At 37.5% G+C, this 27583-nt stretch overlaps 1 protein-coding gene and 1 long non-coding RNA gene across 8 annotated transcripts; one reads left to right on the top strand and one right to left on the bottom strand.

Annotated features, from left to right (window-relative positions):
* Positions 1-109: 109 nt before the first annotated feature.
* On the bottom strand, positions 110-27583 carry LOC109185092 (ABC transporter C family member 2-like). 7 transcript variants are annotated; one of them, XM_019335087.1, is made up of 28 exons: positions 27489-27583; positions 26518-26936; positions 25691-25869; positions 18416-18455; positions 17951-18107; positions 17637-17751; positions 17418-17498; positions 17233-17257; positions 16656-16712; positions 15510-15575; positions 14946-15020; positions 14440-14547; positions 13182-13316; positions 12241-12347; positions 12046-12139; positions 11560-11727; positions 10569-10709; positions 9730-9930; positions 9401-9499; positions 9121-9273; positions 8653-9029; positions 5678-5858; positions 5174-5497; positions 3634-4390; positions 3140-3261; positions 2499-2744; positions 708-1131; positions 110-338 (listed from the first exon to the last, which is right to left on the bottom strand). In XM_019335087.1, the coding sequence occupies exons 2-28, from the start codon at positions 26848-26850 to the stop codon at positions 238-240; spliced, it is 4866 nt and encodes a 1621-aa protein (XP_019190632.1). In that variant the 5' UTR covers positions 26851-26936; positions 27489-27583; the 3' UTR covers positions 110-237. The 7 variants fall into 7 exon arrangements, with proteins under 7 accessions (XP_019190632.1, XP_019190628.1, XP_019190629.1 ...); XM_019335083.1 differs by having other exon boundaries at positions 27319-27582; XM_019335084.1 differs by lacking the exon at positions 27489-27583 and adding an exon at positions 27197-27300.
* LOC109185093 lies at positions 1416-14386 on the top strand. The gene is made up of 3 exons (XR_002054937.1): positions 1416-1955; positions 2028-2030; positions 14376-14386. It is a non-coding gene; the product is annotated as an uncharacterized LOC109185093 (long non-coding RNA).

The raw sequence follows: 27583 nt of genomic DNA, 5'->3' as shown, positions 1-27583 counted from the left end.
AGAATTAAGAGAGGAAAAATACTATTTTCTATAATTAAGGGACAAAAAGAGTCAATTTTAGTTGTGTAATCATTATACTAATGAGAACTAGTGCAAAATAAGTGGCACATTTGGGGGGACCAAAATGTTGCATTATAAAAATTGGGAGTGTGTTGAAAAGGGAAGTTCCAACTTCCAAGTACAAGTAGGCAGTAGAACAATTAACAATAACTCAATCTTGGTTAGTTGATCTATCTACTACATCTCAGTGTTGTCCCAGTTGATTGTTTTTTCCTCAAAACCATACTCTCCATGATGATGAAGTCTGTTCCTTGCCAGCCTACTCATCATTGCAAGACCTGAGCCACAAAAATGGAACAATTAAATGCCATTGCATATGTAGCTTCTTTTTTTTTTTTCGCCTGAAATATGACAAACGCAAAACGTTTTATCAAAAAAAATTATTGTCGTTATAGTTGTTTGTCATATTTCAGGCGAAAAAAAAATAAAAAAGAATTTTGGAAATTTGACAAACTCTGGGACTTGCGCATTTAACCAAAAACTCAAGTTCCAAATGAGTTTTTCCTTCTCTTTTCCAAATTTTAAACGTTGCCCATTTTTGTCCATTCCTTGTGAAATCTGCCCATTTCAGTCAAAAACTCATACTGCGCAACCTATAAATGTTGTACCGTTCAGATAGATTGATATAGAAGTGTTGGAACATTTACCTTCGATCATTTTGTACAAAGAAGACCACCATCCCTCTCTGGGAACATGATAGTGATCCAGGGTCTCTTCAATTACTGTGTCGTGCTTCCCTTCTAAAACGCCTTGTAAAATGATCACCGCGTCTTTTGTCTTCTTGAGGATATTATTGCCGTCGTCTTCAATTTCCAATTGCAAAAGGTCATTATGCGATGAAGTTAGGCTTACACCCAGTGCAAACTGGGCAGCAGCAACCCAGCGCGAAGAGGCTAACCATCTCCTTTGCCCATCTGCCTGATTTTCCACATCGGTTTTCATATCATCTCTACCACCAAGTACTAAGCTTCGCAAGTACTGGCCATTGGCAGCTCCCGTGCTTTGAACCATTCGAGAAAATGCACTTTCTTCGTTTTGTAGCAGCACCTCTGGTGTGTCATATTCCAAGACCTGAAGAAAGTGTGCAGAAAACCATATGTAAATATAAAATGATAGAAGCAGAGGGAAGGTCTACTTTCCCAGCTTTGTTACTTCTATTGTTTTCATAGATTGCCTATCTAATAATGTAGCATAGTTATCACGGCGCCCTTTTAAGTCGCGGCGCTCCCCGACCGCCTTGTCGCCTAGGCGACTAGGCGCCCGCCTAGGCGATGAGTAATATATATATATATATATATATATATATATATATATATATATATATATATATATATATATATATATATTTTGTTGGAAATAGGCAGCCTTATTTATTATATACTTGGGAAGTTGTAGCTGCAGTAGCTTTCATTTACAAACAGAAGCAGAAAACTATTCCTTTTCTCAAGGCTACAACTTTCTAGGAGTTATAAAGTAAATATAAAGTAAATAAGTCTGAAGTTCTGAACGATGAAGCCAAGAAGAGAGAAAGAAGGAAAAGGAAGAAAAAAAATCAAGAATGGCAGTCGACGACGGCGGTGGGAGAAGAAAGAAGCATCGATGACGACCCACGGCGGTGGAAGGGCGACGGCGGCGGGACGACGACGGCGGCGGGACGGCGACGGCGGTGGCTGTGGAAGTCGCCGACGCAGAGATACCATTTTTTTTTAAAATAAAGTTAAAAATGGGTAGGGTTTATGGGTTTGGACGTTGAATCGGCGTCCTTGGCGTCGTCTGGGATGCCTAGGCGACGCCGGAGCTCGCCTCACCATTTTCAGGCGAGGCGAAGCCTCCAGGCGTCCTGTCTCCACCGACAGGACGCCAAGGCGTCGCCTAGGCGACGCCATGATAACTATGTAATGTAGTTTTACAATGTTGCAGAAGGCGCTAGGCGCTAGTCGGGCAGTCTGGAGGCGCCTAGCGCCTAGGCTGTTGAGTAAAATAATAATGATAACAATAAAGTGTAGCCACCCTAAACCCTTAAAAAAAAAAAAAAAAAAAAAAAAAAAAAAGAAACACACACACACACACGACCCGAGTTGGGCGCCGACTTGACCAAGTTAAACGCCTAGTCAACTGAGTTAGGCACCTAGTCGGCCAAGTCGGGCGACTGACTAGAAGCCACCTAGGGGTGAGATCCCCTTAGCCTAGGGACACCTAGCTCCTAAACGGCTGCCTAGACCGATTTTTACAACACTGATTTTTTATGCTTAAAATGAAATTTTTTATTTTTTGGTATCACAAAAATTAAATACTCCGTAATAAATAAAATAACATGGACCGCAACACTAGTTTAAAATAAATTGGGAGAATGTAAAACCAAAGTCAAATAGTGAATGAAATCCATGGATATGTTGAGCTAATCAAAGGTTTAAACAAGGGAGAGCCTTTTTTACTACCTGACCAGAATCAAGCAGGAGAATTCGATCACAGTCGATGATAGTGTTCAAACGGTGAGCAATAATGAGCATTGTGCATGATTTAAACTCTTCTCTTATTGTTTTCTGTATAAGCGCATCAGTTCTACAATCAACAGCAGCAGTTGCTTCATCAAGGACGAGAATCTTTGATCTGCGAAGCAATGCTCGAGCAAGACTTAATAGTTGCCTCTGTCCAACACTGAAATTTTCTCCTGCCTCTGACACCTATATTACACCAACAAAACATTGATACAATAGCAGAAAGCTAAAATTTCAGTGAAGAAGATTCAAATGACCACAATATAGATAAATTCACAAAATCCGCTCGATTACAGCCATGCCTGAGTGGATATCGCATAAAAAGATTGGCTACATAAATCAAAGGTATATTTGATGTAACAAAGTCCAATGAGGAATATTAGAATATTGTGATTTAAAAAAAAACGATAATATAATATAAAGTTGGGAAGGCACAGACAGAATAACTTCATCGCTTGCACGTAATTGTCGAACTTGAATTAGCATAGCTAACATAATGTTATAGTTTATCGAAATTGCGGGATTGAAAGGCCTAGCAGGTGGCAATAGAAATTTGAAAGTGAAGAAGATATCGCACATACCTCAGTGTCTAGACCCAAAGAACTCCTCCTGATGACTTCCTTTAGATGTGCCCTCTCTAACGCCTCCCACAGATCAGCATCATTGTGTTCGTTGAAAGGATCAAGGTTAAATCTCACGCTACCTGGCAACAATAAACCATAAGAAAGTGATCATTATAGTTGTTTTTTTACTCAAAGCAGTGGCAATATGATCAATCACATATATGCAGATCTAACCAAGAGATGTATGTTTCTTCTGCAGGTTCATTAAGTAGTTGGATTGCAAATCGTTTAATTGTCTTTCAAAAGATAAGCTATCTCATATTCATAACACTCCCCATAGTAGTTTGCTTTGCTCCATTTACCAAAATAAAGGCATTCATTGAGAAAGGGACCAGAAAAGAGAAGCAAAACCAAAAAGAAGGAAATCAAACATGGCATTTATAAGCATCTTTCCTTCCTCCCACTGTGATTTGATTCACAAAATCAGACAGAAAATATCAGTTTGTGCATACCTGAGAACAGAACAGGTGATTGTGGTATTATACCAAGAACCTTGCGGAGGTCCAATAATCCTAACTTTGAAATATCACATTCATCAATTATGATCCTTCCACTTTCCAGTTCCACAAGTCGGAATAAAGCATTAAACATGCTAGATTTCCCAGCTCCTGTTCTCCCTACCACTCCAACCTTATCGCTAGATGGAATAGTGAATGATATACCATGGAGAACAGGAGGAAGTTCAGGCCTGTAACGTAAGACAACGTTTTCAAATCGAATTGATCCTGCTGAGGGCCATGCGGGAGGAGGACGATTGTCCTCAATAATAGGAGGTGCTTCAGAAGGCAATTCTATATATGTGCCAACGCGCTCCACAGCATTTAAACTATTCTCAGCCAAACTCGCCAGTCTCAATACACCAGTTAATAGGCTTGTAATATTTAAGGCATAACTGAGAAGCAAACCCATAGTAGAGGCAAAAGCCTCTTGGTTTTCAGCATTTCCATTCTGCATCACAGCAAACGTTGCAGTGAGCCAAATCATAAGGCCCCCCAAAGTCTCTAGACGAATTGCAAGCCAACGATTTCCACTCATGTTTACAAGAGTGAACCTAATATTGTTATCCACAGAGTTCCCATTGATGTTAGCCATTCGATCATAAGCTTTATATGCCCGAATGGTTGGGAGACCATTCAGTGCTTCTCCAAATTGTGCATACACTGGAGATCTAGAAATGGAATCCAAACGCTTTACCTCACGGGCAGTGCTCTGCGAAAAACAGTTGTATATATCGATCATGATAAGTGACAAACTGACAATAAAGGAACAGAAAACACATACATAAGCTAGATAATTAAAACAGTAAACAGAGTTGCAGGTTTCATAAAAATGTACATGCAAAATTAGATCCAAGTAATAAATCACCGTCATATGAGAACACAATTAACCATCAACCTGAAGGAGTGAATACACCCATTTAAACCTAAATTCAAGTATTTCAGTAACAGACAGGCTTCTTCATGATCAACAAAATTGGTGTTCTTCCGATAAGCCTTAAAAGTCTGATACAAACTTTAGACAACAAAATCTCGTGATTATCTTGATAAAGTTTAAGAGAAGACAAAAAATAATATTTGAGCAAATATTAGAGTAACTGCATTGCCTTGTACAAACCATTTTCCCTCATATTATGAGTAAAGAGAACAAGAAGAGGGGAAACTTTACAAGGAAACCAATTATTGAACTAATATTAAGCACAGCTCAAAAGATCTAATGGATGGTTGATTAGGATCAAGAGAACAAAACTAATAAACAAGTTGCAAGAAGCTTGAAGCATACTTCCAGAGTCCAAGTTGAATAATCATACAAGTAACAAGGTATTTGACTACTAAAACAAAACCATAGGAAGACAAACTGTTAATTACCATATGAAGGGCAAAAGTACTTAAGTTCAGAAGAGATCAGAGTAGTTAGAGGCATTTAACTACTATAACATCATGCAATACATAAAAATGCAAAAATTACAGCAATTGATGTAAGAAATTAATATACCTGATAGTACAGGTAAGCGCCATAAAACAGCACTAGAAGTGGCATTATGGCCCATAAAGACATTGTGCTAACTATACCAATTAGCACAAATGTTGAAATAAGTTGGGAAACTTGGTTCATAAACATATTGACAAATGGTGCAACATTCCGATCTATGTCTCCTTGATCCTTAGCAAACCTATTGATAATCCTTCCAAGTGGATTTGTGTGAAAGAAGACCATTGGAGCTCTTAAAATAGAGTTCAGCATGCCATTATGTAACCTTTTAGCAGCAAAAAGGCTTGAAGTGATCAACCAAAATGAATTGGTAAGTGTTACCAAAACCTGCAATGGAGATATTTCAGTGAGAGAATTTCTTTTCCTTTTTCAACTTTATGCAGTTATTTTCACCTTCAGGATATCAATCTTATAGTCTTATTTGGAGTACAGCCATGTAACACCTTAATTTAGTCAAAAAGAAATATCAAGCAATAATACTGTCTAAAAATTCTGAATAATTCATACTTGACCAAATGATAGAACTGCATAAATAAGATTGTAGAAAGTGGAACTATATCTCATTGAGCTGCTTCCATCAGTCCAAAAACTTAACCATGTACTGCTTCCAATTCGAAGAGATTCAGTTGAGACGTAGCACATCAACAGTATCATAACTACCCAGGCACCTCCTAAAGCATCCTTATATCTACAAAATATAATTGATTAATTTCAAAGCATTGTAATCAAACAAACAAGATTGAAAAAAGTAATCATTTTTATCTTTATCAGCTTCTTTCTGCAAAAAAAAATATATGGAGCTAATCTATAAAATATATGAATGAACGAAATCATTGACACAATTAAAGGTAAACATCTTTGTGCTCATCCCATTTCGTCAGTTGTGTCGTATGTCCATTTATCTTCCTCTTCACGTGCTTTTATATCGCAGTTAGAGTCAGTTTCAGTGCCAACATCTTTGAAACAAGCTATGTGTCATGATGGCGGGAGGCGTGCTATGGGGGAAGAGATGGCTGCTCTTGAAGAGAACCAAACCTGGGATTTGGTGGATCTTCCATTCGGTAAGACAGCTATTGGGTGTAAATGGGTTTATGTGGTGAAGATGAACCCCAACAGCTCTGTTGCTAGACTCAAAGCACGCTTGGTGGCTAAAGGGTATGCACAGACGTATGGTATAGACTATACCGAGACTTTTTCCCCGGTGGCTAAATTGACTTCGGTACGCATTTTTATATCTTTGGCTGCTACTAATCACTGGCCTTTATATCAGTTAGATGTCAAAAATGCGTTTTTACATGGTGATTTACTTGAAGAAGTTTATATGGAGCAACCACCATGGTTTGTAGCTCAGGGGGAGTCTGGGAAAGTGTGCAAGTTAAAGAAGTCTTTGTACGGTCTAAGACAATCCCCGCTTGCGTGGTTTGGGAGGTTTAGCCATGCAATTATGAAGTTTGGAATGCAGAGGAGTGCTTGTGATCATACTGTATTTTATAAACATACTAACCGTGGGTGTGTTTTGTTGATAGTGTGTGGATGACATTGTAATCACAGGTAGTGATGCAGACGGAATTGGTGTTCTTAAATCCTTCCTTGGAGCTGAGTTTCATACTAAAGATTTGGGAATACTAAAATACTTTCTAGGTATTGAAGTTGCTCGCTCAAAGAAGGGCATATTTCTCTCACAGGGGAAATATGTGATGGACCTTCTTGGTGATACTGGATTGCTTGGGTCAAAGCCGTGTGATACGCCGGTGGAAGAAGGTGTCAAGCTTGTAGCAAATGTGGGGGAAGTGTTTGAAAATCCAGAAAGATATAGGAGATTGGTAGGGAGGCTAAACTATGTCACAATTACTCATCCGGATATTGCGTTTCCTGTGAGTGTGGTGAGTCAGCTCATGAGCTCACCTACACGAACTCATTGGGAAGCAGTTGTTCGTATCGTGAAATATCTGAAGAGTGCACCTGGGAAGGGGGTCCTTTATGCTGATTATGGACATACAGGTGTTGAGGCATTCTCCGATGCAGATTGGGCTGGCTCGCCTAGCGACAGGAAGTCAATGACGGGGTATTGTGTGTTTTTGAGAGACAATTTAATTTCGTGGAAGAGTAAGAAGCAAAGTGTTGTGGCGCCAAGTGCGGAGTCCGAGTATAGAGCTATGGCTCATGTGACCAGTGAGATAGTTTGGGTACATAATATTCTAAGAGAGATAGGTGTAGAAGTGAAGCTGCCTATAAAGTTGTGGTGTGACAATCGTGAGGCTATACACATTACGAATAAATCCAGTTTTCCATGAACGGACAAAACATATTGAGGTAGATTGTCACTTTGTACGAGAGAAAGTGCAACAAGGACTGATATCTTTTGTGCATGTTTGTAGTGGTGATCAACTAGCTGACATATTCACGAAAGGACTGAGTGGGAGTCGGATTTCATATTAATGTAACAAGCTGGGTATGTTTGATGTTTATGCTCCAGGCTCCAACTTGAGGGGGAGTGTTAGAAGTCAGGTTTGGTTGAGAGAATTACTCTCACCCCTTGAGTTTGAATTTTGAAATAAGTGGCATAGGTCTTTCCTTAGCTTGTATATATAGCTCTTCTTCTTTCTGTACAGAGAACACACACAGTAATACAGATACACAATTTACACATACTACCAGTGCTTATCTAACAATAACTTTTAACAAAAGATTAAATTGTATAAAATCATCAAAGTCGAGGACTAAATTGAGCACAAAAAGTCATTTAGGACTAAATTGAGCACAAAAAGTCATTTAGGACTAAATTGAGTAAAACCACTATAGTCGAGGACTATATTGGGTATTAACTCAATCAAGATTCATTAATAAAATTATTCTGTTAGTTTACCGTAAACAAAAGAAACTATATGCCAACTGAGTCAAAAAACAATAAAGCATGCAAGATGGACTTGGCCAAAAGCTATGTAACTATTCCCAAGAGTGACTCCATGTTACTACTTATAGTAGCAACATCAATCCATAATTTCAAATCCAAAAATGCATATTTTCGTCAAAGCTTGGAAATAGGTTATTTGTAAATTTATTTTTTCAAATTAGGCACATTTGTAGAAATTGCTTTTAGTTTAGTAACCAAATCATAACTATACATTCCTTTAGCATGTAAGTCTTTATTGGCAAAAGAAATTATCGAGAGCAAAGAAAGATGACTTTATTTACAGCATACTTATTACTGCATAGTTTGTTTGAGTCCCTGTTTATTGGAGCTTACCTACTCCAAAAAGTATAATTGGGCCAAACACTAATGAGAAAAATGCTTTTAAAGCCAACTGAGTCAAAAAGCTCTTTGTAAAAGTGCCAAGGATGAGACTTTTTGTTCAATAAGCTCTAATTGGGCTTAAATTTTTTAAGAATTTATTTCTAACTTTAGCATGCAAATGGACTCAAGAATGTTTGGAGACAATTGATAACAAAAACTTAGTTGCATTAAAAGATACAAACTTTACCTTATCAATACTTTCAAACTTACAACACCTGTTTCCCGTTCTTCCTGTTTAATGAGAACAGATTTGCCTCCTTTCGGTTTATTTGTTTTCTCTGAATCTGTAGAACCAACCACACCATTAGCAACAGGACTTAAGGTGCTATCAATATTTTCAACAATTTCCCTTTCATCTGCATATTCCTCCATTTTTCCAGCGTTTTCCATCAGTTTTTGGAATAGGTTGCCATTATTTGAGAGATATTCAAAGGTTCCTTCCTCCTTCACCACACCATCATGCACCAATATAATTTTGTCTACTTGTGAAAGAAAATGCAGCTGGTTTGTTACCAGAACTCTGGTCTTTCCTCTCAACTCTCCCCTAATGCATTTCTCAAAAACCTGGCAATAGGAATGAAGACATGCAAACAATTTATTTCTGATTTCTTTCTTTCTTTCTTTTTAATTCTGTGTAAAATACAAAAGATGTTACCTGGCGGCCCACATCAGCATCCAGTGCACTTAAGGGGTCATCAAATATGTATACATCAGAATCAGAATAAACTGCTCTAGCCATAGAAACCCTTTGCTTCTGCCCTCCACTAATATTGACTCCTCTTTCACCAATTTCAGTAAGATCGCCACCCTAGAATAAAGGAGTTATGGTTTACAAAGCATTCTAATCAAGAGAGAAATCTCAATGAAGGAAAACAACTGAGCAATTGAATCTCAAATTTTTTTAGCACAATAAAAATGCACCACTCATTACTTACAGGGAGCAGTTCAAGGTCATGCTGTAATGCAGTCACATCAATTGCCTTATCATATCTTGCAGGTGAAAATGGAGAACCAAATAATATGTTTTCGCGCACCTATAAAACATACTAAACATTTCAATGGCTGAATAATGAGAATCTGCCAAGTATCAATAGCCACTTGATAAGCATCACATTTTTATAATTAATTAAATCATGTTACTGAAGTTCATCTGTAAAAATTTTGGGAGGACTAATTTCTAGTAAGTTCATTAATGTTACTGAATTTAATTAATCCAATTAAGAGACTTATTTCTAGTTTCTAGCTAAAAAGCAAGGTAACATACTGTTGCATTAAAAATCCATGAGATTTGTGGTACATAAGCGACGGTTCCTCTGATGACAACACTTGAACCTGTAACAGCAGGAATCTCCCCAAGCATTGCTGAGATAAGTGATGTCTTTCCTTCTCCAGTACCACCAACAATTGCTACTAAGCTACCAATTGGAATATCCAAATTGATATTTGACAAAGTTGGTTTCTCTGCCTATCATTTGCAGAAACATTATTTAGCATTTCCATCGCATATGTAACTTGAAGAGAGTTCTATGAACACATAAACTTCAACAACCATCAAGATTAATAAAAAAAATAAAAAATAAAAATTAGGATACAATACCTTGGGGCTATATCTTTAATCTATTGCGTGTTTAGGAATGCAAAATTTATACAAGCAAGGCACAGCATCTCATGATGTAATTTTCAGGTGCAACAAGGAAAAAAAAAAAACTTAAAATACTAGACAGAAAGGAAAAGAGCACTTTATCTTCACTATTGAACCTGATGTTCTCTTTTCGTTTTGTTTTCTTTAAATGCAATATGTATGTACTTTATGCCCTTCTATGACATTAATTGCTTCCTAATATAAGAATATTAAGTTGCTGGCAAAAACTGGTGCAACTAACATGCTTTAGGCAGAAAAGATTTGCAAAATTGATTTCTCAGTAATGAAACCTAGTAGAAAGCAATAATGACCGAGAATTAGAATTATTCCACATAAAGGTATGGGTTTTTACAGACCATTAACACCTTGGTCCAGAAAGAGGGAAAATAATAAATAATAAATATCTATATATGTGCATACATCAATACTCTTCTGTTCTGACAAAAAGCAATAAACCAAACCTTCGATTCCCACGAAAAGATCCCATTCCTAATTGAAATGGCTGGAAGTCTGGGCTCAAGAGGTGGGTTGGGCCGAAGTACTCTCTCTTCAGCTGACAAAAGTTCCTCAAGGCGTTTCAAAGAAACGTTTGCGTTAACTACCTGTACAATCAGAAAACAGTTACTTATTCACAAAAGAAGTTGAACAAAGGAGTATTATGGCTCGATCAACTATTGAATCCCTTCCACAACAAATGATTGTATGATTTGCATAAAGCACAACAGAGCCCACCCAAACAGAATAGAAAAGGGGAAGACAAAGATGAGATTATATTTGACATGGATGTTGGAGATATAACAGTAAAAACGGGAGAAAGCATACATGACAGGTTTAAGGTGTTATAGCATGGGCTACATGTTTCATAATGACTGAAGAGACTTATATTTGATTCTTCACCAGAAATTATCAAGGGTGCTAAGTTTGTTACAGTATATAAAATAGAATAGTGTATCAGTCTCAAACATCTCATACAGCCATTAAAACTTGGCTTAATTTAAATTTTAAAAAATTGTCAGCGGAACTGTGAACTTATTTTGGGTCAACTAGTATAGAAAGTAAATTCCAAAACATAGGAACATAATTGAATAAAACAAAAGAGAAAAGGGAAAAGACCATTCAGCTCATATTGGTTGAATAAGAAAGAAAACAGACAACTGAGGATGCAATTAGGGCTTTTTTGGTTTAAAATGTGATAGTAAAGGGATCAAAAAGTCCCTTCACTGTTGTTATCCTAGAGATTAGGGTAAATAGTGACACCCTCTACTCTTTAGAATAGTCCAAACTTTTGGTATTAATGTGGGCAGCACTGTCTCTATCTTGTTTCTCAAATCACAAATCCAATCTCCATTGTTCACAAACCAAACAAACCCTTAGAAGTAAAAGAGGTGCTTAAAGTTCACAAAAGAAGTTCTAAACATTAAATTGGATTAATGGCATTTAGCAAAAGAGAACCTGTGTTATAATATTAGGAAGCATGAAGAGTGGAAAGCGTAGCACTGCAAACAATGAGAGAGATGTAAATGCCCTTGCAGGTGTTAGATCCCCACCAAGTAAAGTGAACACGCCAAAAGAGACCACAATAACCAAAACTGGAATACTGTTCAATATGAAGCTGTTCAACTGCAGAAAGAAATAGAGGATGTTAAGTCAAGCCAAGACATCAGGGTGAAAGCAATAGTAAGGTTAAGAGCATGTTATTTCTACTAGATTTTCCTTTATTTACATTGAGAAGACTAACATGTGCATGTGTGCAAGTTGAAGGAATGAGGAAGATGACACAAAGTTCTGCATGCTCTTCAATGCATGTAATGCTAGAAAAGGAGTGGTATAATGGAAGCAAGATTGTTGTAGTTAGAAGGCCATGAAAGAGAATATTTCCATTTAGCCCTAAACAGTACAGGAAGTTTACACACAAAGAGAGAATGGTTTGTAACGTACTGCTCCTAGCATTTGTGCCTTACGAAACCAACCTAACTCCTCATTTCGAACTCCCTGAACCTTTGATTGGAAACTGTCCTCCCACGCATAGCATCTGAAGCATAAAGCATAATGGAGCATAAGTGCCAAAAGTTCATTTTTAGCAAACTATTTCAATAGGGAAATTCAAGGACAAGCTTTCTATGAGTTACATACTTGACAGTGTCCATTGCAGCCAATATTTCATTCATCAGTCCAATTCTCTTATCAGTGCGTTGCAATCCTTCTTTTGTCAATTTCTGCATCTTGCTTATTACAAAAGTCTGCTTGAACAGAGTTTCTGAATTAGAAAATACACATAGATATAACTAACAAAAAAATACCATGAACCAGATAAAAGCACTATATCATTAATATATAGAAAACAGAATAAGCAAGACAGATAACAGAAAATATAAGTAATCAGATATTAACACACTGAAGGATTAATAGTGCTAATGCCACAACTTCTGACAAATGAAACAAATTAAGATATGGCTTCTCATCAAATGGCACCTTTGTGGCTCCCCTTGAGGGAAGGTCACAGGATCGAACCCCAGTGGTAGGGTATTGACTCTTTGGGCTGCATTAGTTAGAGAAAGTATAGAACGGATACTACCTTGTAATAGAGTCAATAGTATTAAAAAAAAAAATGAACAGAAAATGGACATTATGTGAGTGAAATATGCACCATTGAACCTTGAGACCTTGTCCAGGTCTTTCCTAGTTAGTAGTGCATCCCACCAAAAGAAAGAAACACGGAAGAGGTTTTCCATGTATGCAGTGGGTTTCTTAAGACAGAGCTTATCTCCACGAGAAAATGAAGAATATTTCCATTATTACATCAAGGCAACTAACATGGAAATTTGTTTTTCAGTTGATGTAATACTTTACTGAGGAATTCATATTCTTAGTTTGAGCTAACCAAGAGGCATAGGTATATACACATTGAAAGCAAGATTGCTTTCACCAATCTTAAGAAGAATACTGATGGAGAAGTATACTTGTAAACAAGCATATTACTTAAAGAATAAAGTACTGAATCAGAAATTGTTCTAGCAATCAAGTATGTAGTATGTGTATAATAGAAGTTCAAAAAAAAGGGGAAAGAATCCAACCTGAATGGGGAACATTAAAACAAGCATGAGTGCACCAAGCAGGGATGCAACTCCCAACTGCTCGTATAGAAGAACCATTGCAATAACAATCCGAAAAGGAGCAGACCATAAAGTGTGAAGTGATTGGCATATTTGCTGCAGAAAATGAACAGGTAGGCAATCAGTCAACCAGCAACATATTGATTTAGGAATAAAGTTTTCTCCTGGAAAACATTAACTAATATAAAACACAATAAACTTCGGACAACTACAGTGCTCGTCCCAAACTCTATTATTTTTTTTTATGACCCAAGTTTCCTGGCTTCACCGGACTACACCCCGGACCCCATGAACCCACCCCCAGACCCATGAAGAGGTAAATCAAGCCAATCTAGTTTCAAGCCTCAACACCAAACTGTACACCTCTGTGAACAAGGAGCCCAAGTGCCCAACCCAAACGCCATTGTTTGTGGTAGGAATCGAACCCCCACCCTTTCGCTGGAAGCAAGTCTTTAAGTGATGCTTCTCAACCACTAGACCAATGCCCTGGAGGCAACTGTCTCTTTACAATGACATCATTTGTGCAATGCAATAACTCCCATGTTTAGAGAAACTACAGCAATGATAAAGAAATATACTATAAAATATGCAATGCCAAATTTGACATCCTATATGTAGGTACTGAGCAAAATGCAGAAATAAAACTTTAGTCACCAACTATTGTGCTAAATACAAATATCATTTTTCCACTCCTATGATGTGGGAATATAAACCTATAAACATGAGAATATGCAAGTATAAAATTGAGAATTCTGATATCATTATAGGATGCAGGCTTTGGAAAATGTGATCGCTCTGTGGCAAAGAATTTCACAAAGGTGCTGGGGCAAAATACTTGGCAGAAAAGGCAAAGAATATAATTAAAATAATTTAAACAATAAAAATAAAAAACGCAATTAGCTTCAAAGTAGATAGAAAGTACTATCATCTTTTCTGGGGATTATGTGACAAATATAGATATTGAGCATTTTGGACATTTGGAGATGTAACTATAGGCAATTAATGCATCAATACACATGAAATCTGTAGTATTATCTGGATTAAAATCTATTATTCAATGGTTAACCATTTGCAATGAGATTTGAAATAGCCCAAGATACTACATTTGGCATTCAGAACTACAAGGATACAGTCAGGAAATCATTTACCACCTAGCAAGACCTTGTAACACAAAATACAAGTTACAGTATAACAGCATTTCTAAATGCAAAGCACTTACCTGAAGAGATTCAGCATCAGTTGTCATTAAGTTGGTTATTTTTCCTGTTGCAAATCCTTTCCGACTCTCATGGGTTAGCCTCAAGGACTTCCGAAAAACTGCAGCAACCTACAAAACATGATGGATTCAGAAACTTAAATGCAGTGATGCTACAAATCTTAATGGAACTTCAAAATTGATTTAGATTTTCTTTTTTAATGAAAAGCAGGAAAACACTAAATTGCACACATGATTCAGGCAACCTCTAAACCAAAAAATCAAACCTTTCAAAATTAAAACTAAGTAACTTTTCTGAATGGTTTCAAACTAAAACAGATATATATAATTATAATAAGAGAACGAAGAAGTGACTGTATGTGACAGCAAATTTAAGCATATTATTTGGGTTACATGGTAAGCCCCATAACAGAGCACCAGCTCATTGCAAAAAACAAGCACCACAATGAGAAAATGTGCAGAGTACAAGGAAAAGACAAAGCATGAAGACCGCCACATGGACAAATTACCAGAGTTGATCTCAGGCGAAATCCAACACGCATGACATTTTGAAAGTACTGAGCTTCACACAGCACACCAAATACCTAAATGATATTCAGACCAAAATAGTCATTACACAACACCCCATTAATTATTATAGAAAGAGATAGAGAGAGCAAGGGGTGAAGGGAGGAAACAAGGGAAGCAATAAACTAACATGTTGAGTGTAATATAATGAAACTATAGGAATAGTATGAACAAGTAAAAGTAAACTAGATAAATGAAAGAAATATATTTTGGAAATGATGAAATATTTGTTTGCCGCTTCAACTAAAAGCTTAAGCTATTAGAGAGGGGAGACATTTAATAGTTTATTTGTTATTCAACAGGCCCTCATGAGCTGGCCACATTCTTTTAGGTGGGCGAAGCGTGTGAAAATATTTGATAACAGGAAGTGAATGAAATTCAAACTCAAGACCTCTGCCTACTCCAATAAACTTATCTACTCCACCACAACTAAAAGCATAACATATTAAAAAGGGGAGATTTTTAATATTTTACATAACATGCTTTGGATGGCACCAAGTTCATACCACTCCAAGAAAAATTGCAAATGCATAGACATAGCCAATCCATGCCGGATCTCCTTCTTGCATTGACTGTAATATGTGGAAAGAAACAACTATGAGATGATATAGTTAAAGCAAAAGTCTATAGAACAGAAAGGGAGATTTAGGAAAAGGAGTTAATAGACATGCTTTAATCACAAAAGCGTACTGCACAAAATCCTGATGGTTTCAAAAGTTAAAACAATAGAACCAGTGTGAAAAACTGAGCAAAGTTAATCACACAACATTAATCCATCAATTTTAAAAACGGCATTTTTTAAAGATGAAAAGAACCTTGTGGACAGGGAAGGTTTTGTGAGTTCTGGAAACAAAGCAACAAAGTACAAGTTACAAATAATCATAAAGCTTCATCACACAAAACTAGTGGCCCCTCTGGGAAAATTTGCAACAACTCCCGAAAGAGCACCAATAACACCTCATCCATAACAAGGTAATAATATTGAACATAGGCAAAACCCTTAATGCTGAAAAGTTGAGAGGACAAAGGAGGAAACAAAGAGCAGTGTGAAATAGTTGACGGCATTTATTTTAATTACTAGTATTTTTTATGCGCGATGAGCAAAAAATAGGTGCCCAATATTAATACATTATATTAAAATTTTAAATTTATTTAGATTTTAGATATTTAAATTATTCTAAATAATAATAATAATAATAATAATGTAAATCATTTTTATAAATTTGATATTTATATTTTATGTAATAATTAACATATAACTCAAATATATAATGTTTATATATTATTATTAATGAAGAAGATAAGAAAATATATGGTGGATGCATGTGCTTGGTAACAATAGTGGACAAGATAACGGAAGTTATAACGGTAGGGGTATGTTTGTCCAAAATATTTTAATGTACAACCTTTATAGCAAATGTACAAAAAAACTTAACGGAAAAAACGGACATAAATAAGGGGTATAACTTTCATTCACACTTATTATGTTTTTAGACTTGTATGAATTGAAAACAATACAATCATTAAAGGCGTATTTCTACAAAGATCAGAATCTGCAGACAGCAAAACTTCCAGAACAAGCACCCAGTTGACTGACCATCAAATAGAACAAATTCAATAGAAAAAATAGCAACCAGATAGATGCAACAAACCTTTAAGAGTTGATTCAATATGAGTGGCCCAATAAACTGGGAGACGTCATTTCCAATCTAATAATAAAATAAAATAAAAATAATTAAAAAAAAAAAAAGAGATAAAATGATTATTAAACTAATATTAAGCAATCAGATACCTCAGTCAGTGGAAGGCTATCAAACACATCAAATATTATGTGATTTCCAATAGGCAAAGGAGATTATAACTGAAGTAAATTCTTAATATAAATGTTTCATGTCAAAAATTAATTTGAACATGTTTAGAAATGATAACGTTCACTTCAAAAAGCAAGGTTTGCCCTTATAGATGTGAGACAAAAGATAAAGTTAAATTCAATATCTTAGGAAAGTATTTGTACTCATCCACCTGAGGTTTGAAAATCAAGGAGCATCAGAGAGGACATTAAGTACCAGAAAAGAAGCTCAATACAAGAAGTTCACTTTGTAAACATTTTATTATTAGCCATCGATGATTTGTTTTGGCTCCCAGTATTCTACAAATCTCCACAGTTGAAGCAAGTATTTAAGCATAGAACGATTCATGCTAAAGTTTAATCTTAAAAATGATCATTACCTTCCAGAAGCCTCCCCACCAAAATCTGCAAAAGTTCAACAAGAATAAGGAAATTTAGCAACATATTGAAAGAATTTTTTTTATTTAATCTCAATACATATAGCATCATAGCAGAGCACATGAATCCTGAAATTTCCAAAAGACCAAAACATATTTAAAAGCAAAATATATTCTCAATTTTTTACCTTCCTCCAAGGCTTCTATTTAATGCTCTCAAAAGCCATGGCTGAAGCCTTTGAGACTCCTCTGTCCAACACTTTTGAAACCTATGAAAAAGTTGAACCATAATGTGTATTTTGACATAAAATACTAGTTCTTTTAAGATAAATGTTATTCTATGAAATGAATTATAATGGAAACAATTTAAAGAGAAAATGGGGACAAATAGGGTCGCAACCCCTTACGCATCGTTAAGTGTTTCTGTCCTATCCCAAACATCCAGTTTCCATACATCCTTTTCTGTAAGAGGCCTCTTATAACCTTGCTGCATAAGAGGGTTCATCCATGAAAAAATAACTCCTGTTGAATGGAAAAAGTGACAAACATTAGTTAAATGAGTGTAACAAAATGCTAAGTCTCTTAGCCATATACTAATCATAGAACCAGTAAATGTTTGATGATACCAACCTTCCAGCCTCAGGATTAAAAGCAGAATGTTGTCAAGAAATTCATGTAAAACCATGCTGTACTTACTACTTAGATATGTATAAATACGTACTGGACAATATGTTGGCATGCCTCTCAGGACAAATCTCCTCTGCCTCAGGGAGTTTTTCATAAGCTGTGTTGTCAATAGATTCAGTCCGAACCGGAGAGTAGCCTGGAAAAGGATCCAACTCGGGAACATAAAAGAGAAGGAGCACGCCAAATAATGCCTATCAGCCAAAAAGGATTAAATCATAATTCTTTCTTTTAATGGTTAAATTGAAGTTTTAATCTTTTATATATTTAGCAAAGGAAAACCAGAATCTAACATGCCTAAATCACATGAACTTCAATAGTCAGTTTCGTATCTTACTTAATCATGGTGAGCAATATCAATTTGAAATATGAACAAGAGACCATTTTCAGTTTTTGGTCTAATCATTAGCAATTTAAACCAGTTTTAAGAAACTTCAATGGAAAAACATACAAGATGAAAATAAAAATAGAAACAAAAATGAAGAGAGTAGGAGCAGAAAACCTGGACTGCAACTTCACTTATGTACAAATACAGTATAGACCTGCTCAGACAAATAAAGGAACAGTTAATTGTGTTGAGCATGCATTAGCTTGCATGAATTACATTCAAAACCAACTACTGATATAAACTTATTTTATAAGCATCCCATGAAGTCCTGATGAATATATACTTTAAACATGGGTAGTACCAATTATTATCTTCATCAAATTGTTCTTAGGTACATTTTACTTCAATTTTCTTTCCAGACAGACATTAGTTAGGGGAGAGGAGTTAACTGGTACTTAGAACGGTAAGACCCAGAAAAAACTTTTCTGGGACCTCATACAGATCTTTCCCTGTCCCAAAAACATTGGATATAAATATAAAAGCAACAAAAGCACATATATAAAGCAACCACAAATAAAATCAGTACACTCACCCTTTTACAAATTCTTTTTTTCTCTCTAAATTTTTTTGCAGGATCAACAGCAGAATTTGGTCTATTTATTATGATTAAAGACTATTTCCAATTACAATTTACTTATCATAACAACAAAACAAACTTAGAGGGATATTTTCCAGATTAGAGTTTTTTACTTTTGTTTAGTGAGAACGAACATGCATTTACTCAATGAAAAAGGTATGTACAAGACACTTATATACATATACACACATATACATATATGTATATATACATATGTTTACATGTATATATGTAACTATATTCACTAAAACAGAACTCTTTAAGCAAATTATGTATCCACACTAGTTTAAATGTTCAAACCATGTCTTGATATTTAGACTTGGCAAACAACCTTGCCACCATGCTCTAATTCTTACTTCCCCATGAAACTAGGTTGCCTCCCATGTATACACAATACCTTACACTTGGCCTTCTAGTCACTGGGTGATCCAACTAAATCAGCAGCAAAAAAGGCTTCAACACGCATATGTCCCTAATTTGCATGTAAGATACCATTACCTAATGACACTTCCAAATATTTCAGAATACAAATAACTGCCTCCCACTAAGTAGTTGTTGGTGTTTCCATGAAATGGCTTACAACAAAAGTGTTAAGTGTTGAAACACAAGAAACAGTGTATACTCTCATATATTTCTGTACAAGAGAACTCCTATTTATACAAAGGTTGGAAGAGCTCCAGCCACAGGATTTGAAATTCAAACAAGAGAAAAACCACCTAACTCTAACTAACCCTTATTCATCTAACACTCCCCCTCAAGCTGGAGCATAGATGTTAATCATGCCCAGCTTGTTACAAATATACTCAACCCTAGCTCTACAGAGGCCTTTTGTAAGCACATCCGCTAGCTGATCACCAGTTCGGACATGGACAGCAGAAAGTAGCCCTTGTTGAATCTTGTCCCGCACAAAGTGACAATCTACCTCAATATGTTTCGTGCGCTCATGAAACACAGGATTGCTCGAAATGTGTATAGCGGCTTTGTTGTCACACCATAAAGGAACTGGTTTACTCACTTCTACACCAGTCTCACCAAGGATATTACACAACCACGTCACCTCACACGCCACATGAGCCATTGCTCTATACTCAGATTCTGCACTAGAGCGGGCCACAACACTTTGCTTCTTACTTTTCCACGACACTAGGTTGCCACCAAGGAACACACAATACCCCGTCGTTGACCTCCTGTCACTCGGTGACCCAGCCCAATCAGCGTCAGAGAAGGCCTCAACCCTCACATGCCCATGATTGGCATACAAAATTCCTTTCCCAGGAGCACCCTTCAAATACTTCACAACTCGAACTGCAGCTTCCCAATGGATTTTCTCCGGATTTGCCATGAACTGACTCACCACACTCACCGGAAAGGCAATATCCGGGCGAGTGATAGTAAGGTAATTCAATTTCCCCACCAATCTCCTATACCGCTCTGGATCTTCAAGAGGCTCCCCCTCACCGGCTACAAGCTTAACACTCTGGTCCATAGGAGTCTCGCAAGGCTTCGAGCCTAAGAGCCCAGAGTCTTCAAGTAAATCTAGCACATATTTCCGTTGTGAAAGAAATATGCCTCTCTTAGAACGGACAACCTCTATTCCAAGGAAGTACTTTAGCACTCCCAGGTCTTTCGTATGAAACTTCTTCTTAAGAAAAGACTTGAGCGCATCAATTCCCGCTGCATCACCACCTGTGATTACTATATCATCCACATAGACAATTAACAAAATGCTGCCACGGTTAGAATGTTTATAAAAAACAGTATGATCATAGGCACTACACTGCATGCCAAACTCAATAACAACACTACTGAACCTCCCAAACCACGCTCTGGGAGACTGTCTTAACCCGTACAAAGACTTCTTCAACTTGCAAACCTTCTCGTTCTCCCCCTGAGCAACAAACCCAGGCGGTTGCTCCATATACACTTCCTCTGCCAAATCACCATGTAAAAAGGCATTTTTGACATCTAACTGGTGTAACGGCCAATCATTAACAGCAGCTAGAGAAATGAAAACCCGCACAGAAGTTAACTTAGCAACCGGTGAAAAAGTCTCCATATAATCAACTCCATAAGTCTGCGCATACCCTTTCGCCACCAACCGTGCTTTAAGCCGAGCAACCGAACCATCAGGGTTCGTCTTGACAACGTAAACCCACTTACACCCAATTGCCGACTTCCCGACGGGGAGATGGACAAGATCCCAAGTCTGATTCTCTTCTAGGGCTGCCATTTCTTCCTCCATAGCAGATTTCCACCCATCATGAGACATAGCCTGACACAACGTTTTAGGGATAGACACAGAATCTAGCTTGGATATAAAGGTACGAGAAGACTCTGACAGACGACCATAAAAAACATAGGAAGAAAGCGGAAGACAGCAACTACGTTTACCTTTTCGAACGGCAATTGGAAGATCAGTTGACGGAGGTTGTGGTAAGGGAGGAGCATTCGCCGTTGGCGCCACTACATCTCGGGGCCGCCTAGAATACACTTGCGTAACGGGAGGTACGACACCAGAATCAGGACCCACTGTGGGTACAAGAATAGTGATAGTATAAGTAAGAAAATCCCCTTCTATCCCCGACGACTTATCCCCGGGAACGCTATCAGAGAACACAGTTTCCTCAAAGAACGTGACGTCAGCCGAAACCAGATATCTCCCCAAATCAGGAGAGTAACACCTATACCCTTTTTGAGTTCGAGAATACCCCAGGAAGATACACTTAAGAGATTTAGGATCAAGTTTTCCCTTTAGTGGACGAACATCCTGTACAAAGCACGTACAACCAAAAATCTTGGGGGACAGGGCAAACAAAGGTTTGGAGGGATACACAACTGAATATGGGTTTTGACCACGGAGTACAGAGGAAGGCATCCTGTTGATAACGAAACAAGCAGTGTGAACAGCATCTGCCCAAAACACTTTAGGCACTTTCATTTGGAATAAAAGGGCACGAGCAACTTCTAACAAGTGACGGTTTTTTCTTTCCGCGACACCATTCTGTTGGGGGGTGTAAACACAGGAAGTTTGATGTATGATACCATTTTGACTCATAAAGGTAGAAAAGGACTTAAGAAGATACTCTCGAGCATTATCACTTCTCAAACATTGTATAGTCTTATTAAACTGAGTTTTCACTTCAGCACAGAAGCTTTGGAAAACATCAAACAATTCACCCCTAGACTTCATGAGATACAACCAAGTACACCTAGAGAAGTCATCAACAAAAGTTACAAAATACCGAAAACCATGTTTGGACGTAACCCGACACGGACCCCAAACATCAGAATGAACTAACTCGAATAAAGAATCTACTCTATTATTTACCCGAGAAACATAAGGAACACGATGGTGTTTTGCAAACTCACACGACTCGCACTGCAAGATAGTCAAAGCCTCTAAACCAGGACACATCTTCTTGAGCGCTGGTAAAGACGGGTGGCCAAACCGACAGTGCAATTGAAAGGGGGAAACGTTGCTCACCAAACCAGTAGAGACGTTCTCGAGTGATGTAGACTGCTCTAAGACATACAGACCGTCAACCTCCTTCCCCTTACCAATAATCCTCCTCGTCAAAAGATCCTGGAACAGACAATAACCAGGAAAAAACGTAACAGAACATTTCAGGTTACGAGTTATTTGACTAATCGAGAGTAAGTTGAAGGGAAATTTTGGGAGGTATAACACAGAAGCAAGGGGTAATGAGGACGTTGCAACGGCACTACCTTTACCCGAAACAGTGGCTATAGACCCATCTGCTAGAGTAACGGTATGACTAGAAGTGACAGGCAAATATGTAGAAAGGACATTGTAATTACCTGTCATATGCTCAGAAGCCCCTGAGTCAATGACCCACTGTCGAGGCGCAGAAGAAACACATGCAACTGAATTACCTGTTTGGACAAACGTTGCGGAGGTAGGCACTTGACTGGATGGAAACTGCGAGGAAGAAGAAAGCTTCATCTGATTGAATCTAGCAAACTCCTCATCCGTCATCACCACTGTATGACCTTCTGACGTGGAAGCCGTATTAGCAGCCATTTGTTGTCTCGGCGGCTTAGGACACTGATTTCGAAAGTGTCCGGGATCCCCACAATTAAAACAAACTCGTGGGCCTCCACGTCCTCCACGACCTCTCCAGGAACCCCCGCGCCCTCTGGAGCGGTTATTACCCCCTCCTCGAGAACCATAGCCATAGTTATCACCGGTACTTCCCCCTTGGGCTACCAGAGCATTTGAATCCATATTACCCTGTGACATAAGGACATTTCTCTCCTGGAGCTCGTTTGAATCATTATTTCCTGATGCATTTTGTAGCATAGAAAATACTTGATCCAAAGACTCTAAATCCTTATTTCCTAGCAGTTGGGATCTAATAACATCATATTCTTTATCCAGACCAGCAATCCAACTAAACACAAGTAATCGGTCATGTTGTTTTGTCATTTCACCCACATCATTTGTTATAGGCATAGCAGCACACAAAGCAACAGAAATACTCTTAAAATCATAATAGTAATCTCTAAGTTCACGTCCCTTTTGACTAGACCGATATGCTTCCTGAGATAATTGGTATAACTTTCTCAAGTTACTAGTTCCACTAAACCATTTGTTCACTAAATCCCATACTTCTTTAACCGTTTGGCAGTGTTGCATAGATAAAATAATTCTCCTATCAATGCAATTAATTACACGTGACATTAATGCTTTATCAGTGGTTTTCCAGTCCTCAGCTGTAGCACCTGTAGGACACTCTTTTTCCAAATGATCACCCTTCCCCATACCATCTAAATTTACTTTAACCAAAAACTTCCATTCAGGAAAATTAGACCCATCCGGAGCCAAAACTATATCAATTAATTTAGACGGTGTGGAGATAACAGTGATATTCCTCTCTTGTGCCATTCTAACCCTTTACCCAACACAACCAAAGGCCTAAACAGCACACCAACGAAAACAGAAAAAACTTAATGGTACCAACCTCACGCAGTAAGCAGAACAGCCCCAACCTTCACAGTGCCTGTACCCGAAGACACAACCAGACTTCAATACCTCCAGATTTCAACACCTCCCACCTCCTAGAACTCAGCACGACGAGGCGAGACTGGAGCAGAAAGAATCGACCGGCGAAGTCGCCGGAAACCGCCTCACGCGCCGGCGCGTGGCGTCGGAGCTGCTCGGCGACGGCGGCGCGTGAGGGCGCGTGGCTGCACTGACGGCGGCCGGACTTCTTGGCGCAGCGTCGCACGTCCTCCCTCGACCTAGCCCAGGCACTCACTCTCACTAACTCAGCTCTGATACCATGTTAAGTGTTGAAACACAAGAAACAGTGTATACTCTCATATATTTCTGTACAAGAGAACTCCTATTTATACAAAGGTTGGAAGAGCTCCAGCCACAGGATTTGAAATTCAAACAAGAGAAAAACCACCTAACTCTAACTAACCCTTATTCATCTAACAAAAAGCAATATCTAGATGCGTAATAGTAGCATGGTTCAACTTGCCAACCAACCTCCTGTATCTTTTGGGATCTTCAAATGACTCCCTCAGACCTGAGATGACCTTGACACTTGGGTTTACTGGAGTCTCATGTGATTTCCCTCCAAGTACCCCAGTACCCTTGAGCAAGTCCATCACATACTTCCTTTGCAAGAGAAATATACCTTTTCTAGACCAAGCAACTTAATCTTTAAGAAATACTTGAACATTCCCCAAATGCTTAGTGTGAAATTGTGCTTCGAGAGAGAACTTACCAATCCCATTTGCATCATCACTGGTAATGACAACATCATGAACATGAACTATGAAAGATTCATCCAACATTATTTCATTTCAAAAATATATAGTATGGCACTATGACCAAAGGAACTCCATTGCAAACCAAACTCAATCAGAACCCAACTAAACCTTCCAAACTAAGGTAAAGGAAACTGCTTCAGCCCATGTAATTATATCTTTAGTTTTCACACTTCCCTAGATTCCCCCATGAGCAAAACTTAGAGGTTGCTGAGTTGCTCTATATATATATCTCTTCACCTCTTCTTGGAAATAACAATAAATGAATGCATTTTTAATATCTAATTGAAGGAGATGCCAATGGGTATGAGTTGTTAATAGTAAGAAACAGTACACAACAATAGGAAAAAATCAGCTTCAACCTCACAAATCACGTCAAATAACTTAACAATCCCCCAAAACATACAACCATTGGAGTAAGACCCCCAAATCATGCGCCAGGATACCATTGGAGTAAGACCCCCAAATCATGCACCAGGATGTGCTACTGGAAGCTGATGATTGTGGCAACCCATATGGGCTTCCCAGCATCACTTCCTTGGCCCAAACACCACCCTTGCAATGTATAGAACACAACTATTCATATCAACTAGGGTTCTAACTCTTGATTTTTTTAATGGCTTTGATACCATGTTGTTCACTAAGAATGAACATGTATTTACTCAATGAAAAAGTTATGTACAAGTCACCTATATATATATATATATATATATATATATATATATATATATATATATATATATATATATATATACATACAAGAGGAGAGTATTTGGACTACCCTTCATTCTAGCTCATTCGGGTACTTGATTTGTTCCTAGCTATTTATTAGTTGATTGATTGAATGGTAGGGGGAAACCCAGGATACTGGACATAAGAATATTTAGTACATATGCTTTTTCAAATGCTATTTTTTCTACAAAAGCAGCAGCAATAGGAAGTGTAACATTGAAGCATGGGATCATACATATAGATAGAGGGCAATGAGTTTATTATGAGCTAAGAGAACCAACCCATTGTAAAACTCTCTGACAGATAGTATGAGGTTGCACATCACAGCATCCCCTACCAAAGCATAAATTACTCCAAATCTAACAAACCAACGAAATTCACGGATGTAGACATTTGTTTCAAGGCCAATCATCACCAGCATAAAGCACCATGTGAGAGACTCAATGATTAATGAAACTGTCTGCAAAAGTTATAGTTTGGCAAGTGTGACATCTTATAACATTATAAGCACTAAAGTAATTAAAAAACATATATCATGTGTCAGATAACCGAGTAGATATTATAAGTATCCCCATCTTGCTATATTTTATAGTATACAATTAAAATGTACCCAGGCAACCATGTCATAGAATACACAAAGAAAACCATCATTTTTATGGTTCAATGATGTTATTACTGCACCCCTTAAATGTTGGCCTCAATTCTTATTCTACTTTCCATTGCTCCCTTCATCCAAAAACTAATAGACCTTTTTGTCAACACAGAAGTTAAGGAGGTTCTATATTCATAAGCTACCCTCAGTGTAAGTACTACTACAAGTGATAAATGGTAAGATTCAATGTTAAAATAGTTATAGACGAGGGTTAAATTTTGAAGTTTAAACTTGAATGAACTTTCACTTTAAAACTGAAGTTGAAAATTATTATTGGACATCTAAAAATGATCAAGAAGCTCAATATATGTGGAAGAAATGGATTTCATACATATGCAGAGAAGGGAAAAAGATGAAACTGCAGAAAAGCAATGCTTACATACTTTTTACAGTCAGAAGTTACTAAAGCCACAGACATCCCAAACACAAATAAAAGAATATTAAAAAGCAGAATACCTCATATGGAGCAATACCAGTCTGTCCATCAACATTTAACACTGAGATACCCATAACCAATCTATACAAAGGTTGACCGGCGCAATAAGCAGCCAGCAAACCCAGCATATAGTTATAGTAGTTCGACCTTAAACGGAACCTCTGGACACTAAAATCTTTCATGATCTTCCATATCCTGTATAGGCACAAACCCAAAACAACAAGTTGAGAAACAGAGATGACCAGAGAGTCAGTTGCACATGGGGTATACGCTCCAAATGCATTCTCCACTGCCTTTGACCACACCCCATTTTTCACTGGCTGGCAATACCAATCCAATGGCTTAAAAGCCATCTTTAGTCGGGTTCAACACCTATATATTTGCCTCTGGCCTTTACAAACTCATTGATAGTGTTCTGATGCTGCCTTATTTCGTATTCCTGCAGACAAACAAAATGATTAACTTATTATTTTTTCTTGAATAAGTTGACCTCATTGCTAATATCCTGAAATGAACACCACGGTCTCAAAGGGAAAACCGGATTAAAAAAATCAAAGAAAAAACACACAGAAACCAAGCCAAATCCAACTACATGAGAATACTGCTCAAACCTGAAACTGTATGATTATGGCAACGAGACAATTCAACAAAGTACGGTTTCACATAAACTACAGTAAGAATGAACGAGCAAAAATATACCTTTAGTATAAACTACAAAGAAGTACACAAATAACCGTCTTTAATATTTTTTTTATGGAAAAGATAAAAACATTCTGTGGGGAAAATATTTAAGAAGAGAGAGATGGGGGCCAGGGAGAAACCTTTTAGCGCTGTTTACTTCTTGTGCAGAGGAGAGAGTGTGATTGTGTGAACTATAATGAGTAATGGATTGATAGAGAGTGCTTTTTGGATTCTCTCTTGTGGGTCAGTGATATCGACGTGAGAAGGATGATAAATGCCAGATTTAAAAATGAAAAGGAGAATTTTATACGCCCGGGTGATAGAAGCAGCGCCACCGAATGAGAATCTCCTCCAAATGAAGTTGTTATCCTCTCCCCTTCTTGATCATATCATCATTCATCACCA

Source organism: Ipomoea nil, unplaced genomic scaffold, assembly GCF_001879475.1.
Source record: "Ipomoea nil cultivar Tokyo-kokei standard unplaced genomic scaffold, Asagao_1.1 scaffold1310, whole genome shotgun sequence".
In the NCBI taxonomy this organism is placed as follows: domain Eukaryota; kingdom Viridiplantae; phylum Streptophyta; class Magnoliopsida; order Solanales; family Convolvulaceae; genus Ipomoea; species Ipomoea nil.
The sequence above is the reverse complement of the archived record's forward strand: the minus strand, read 5'-3'. Positions and strand labels throughout refer to the sequence as shown.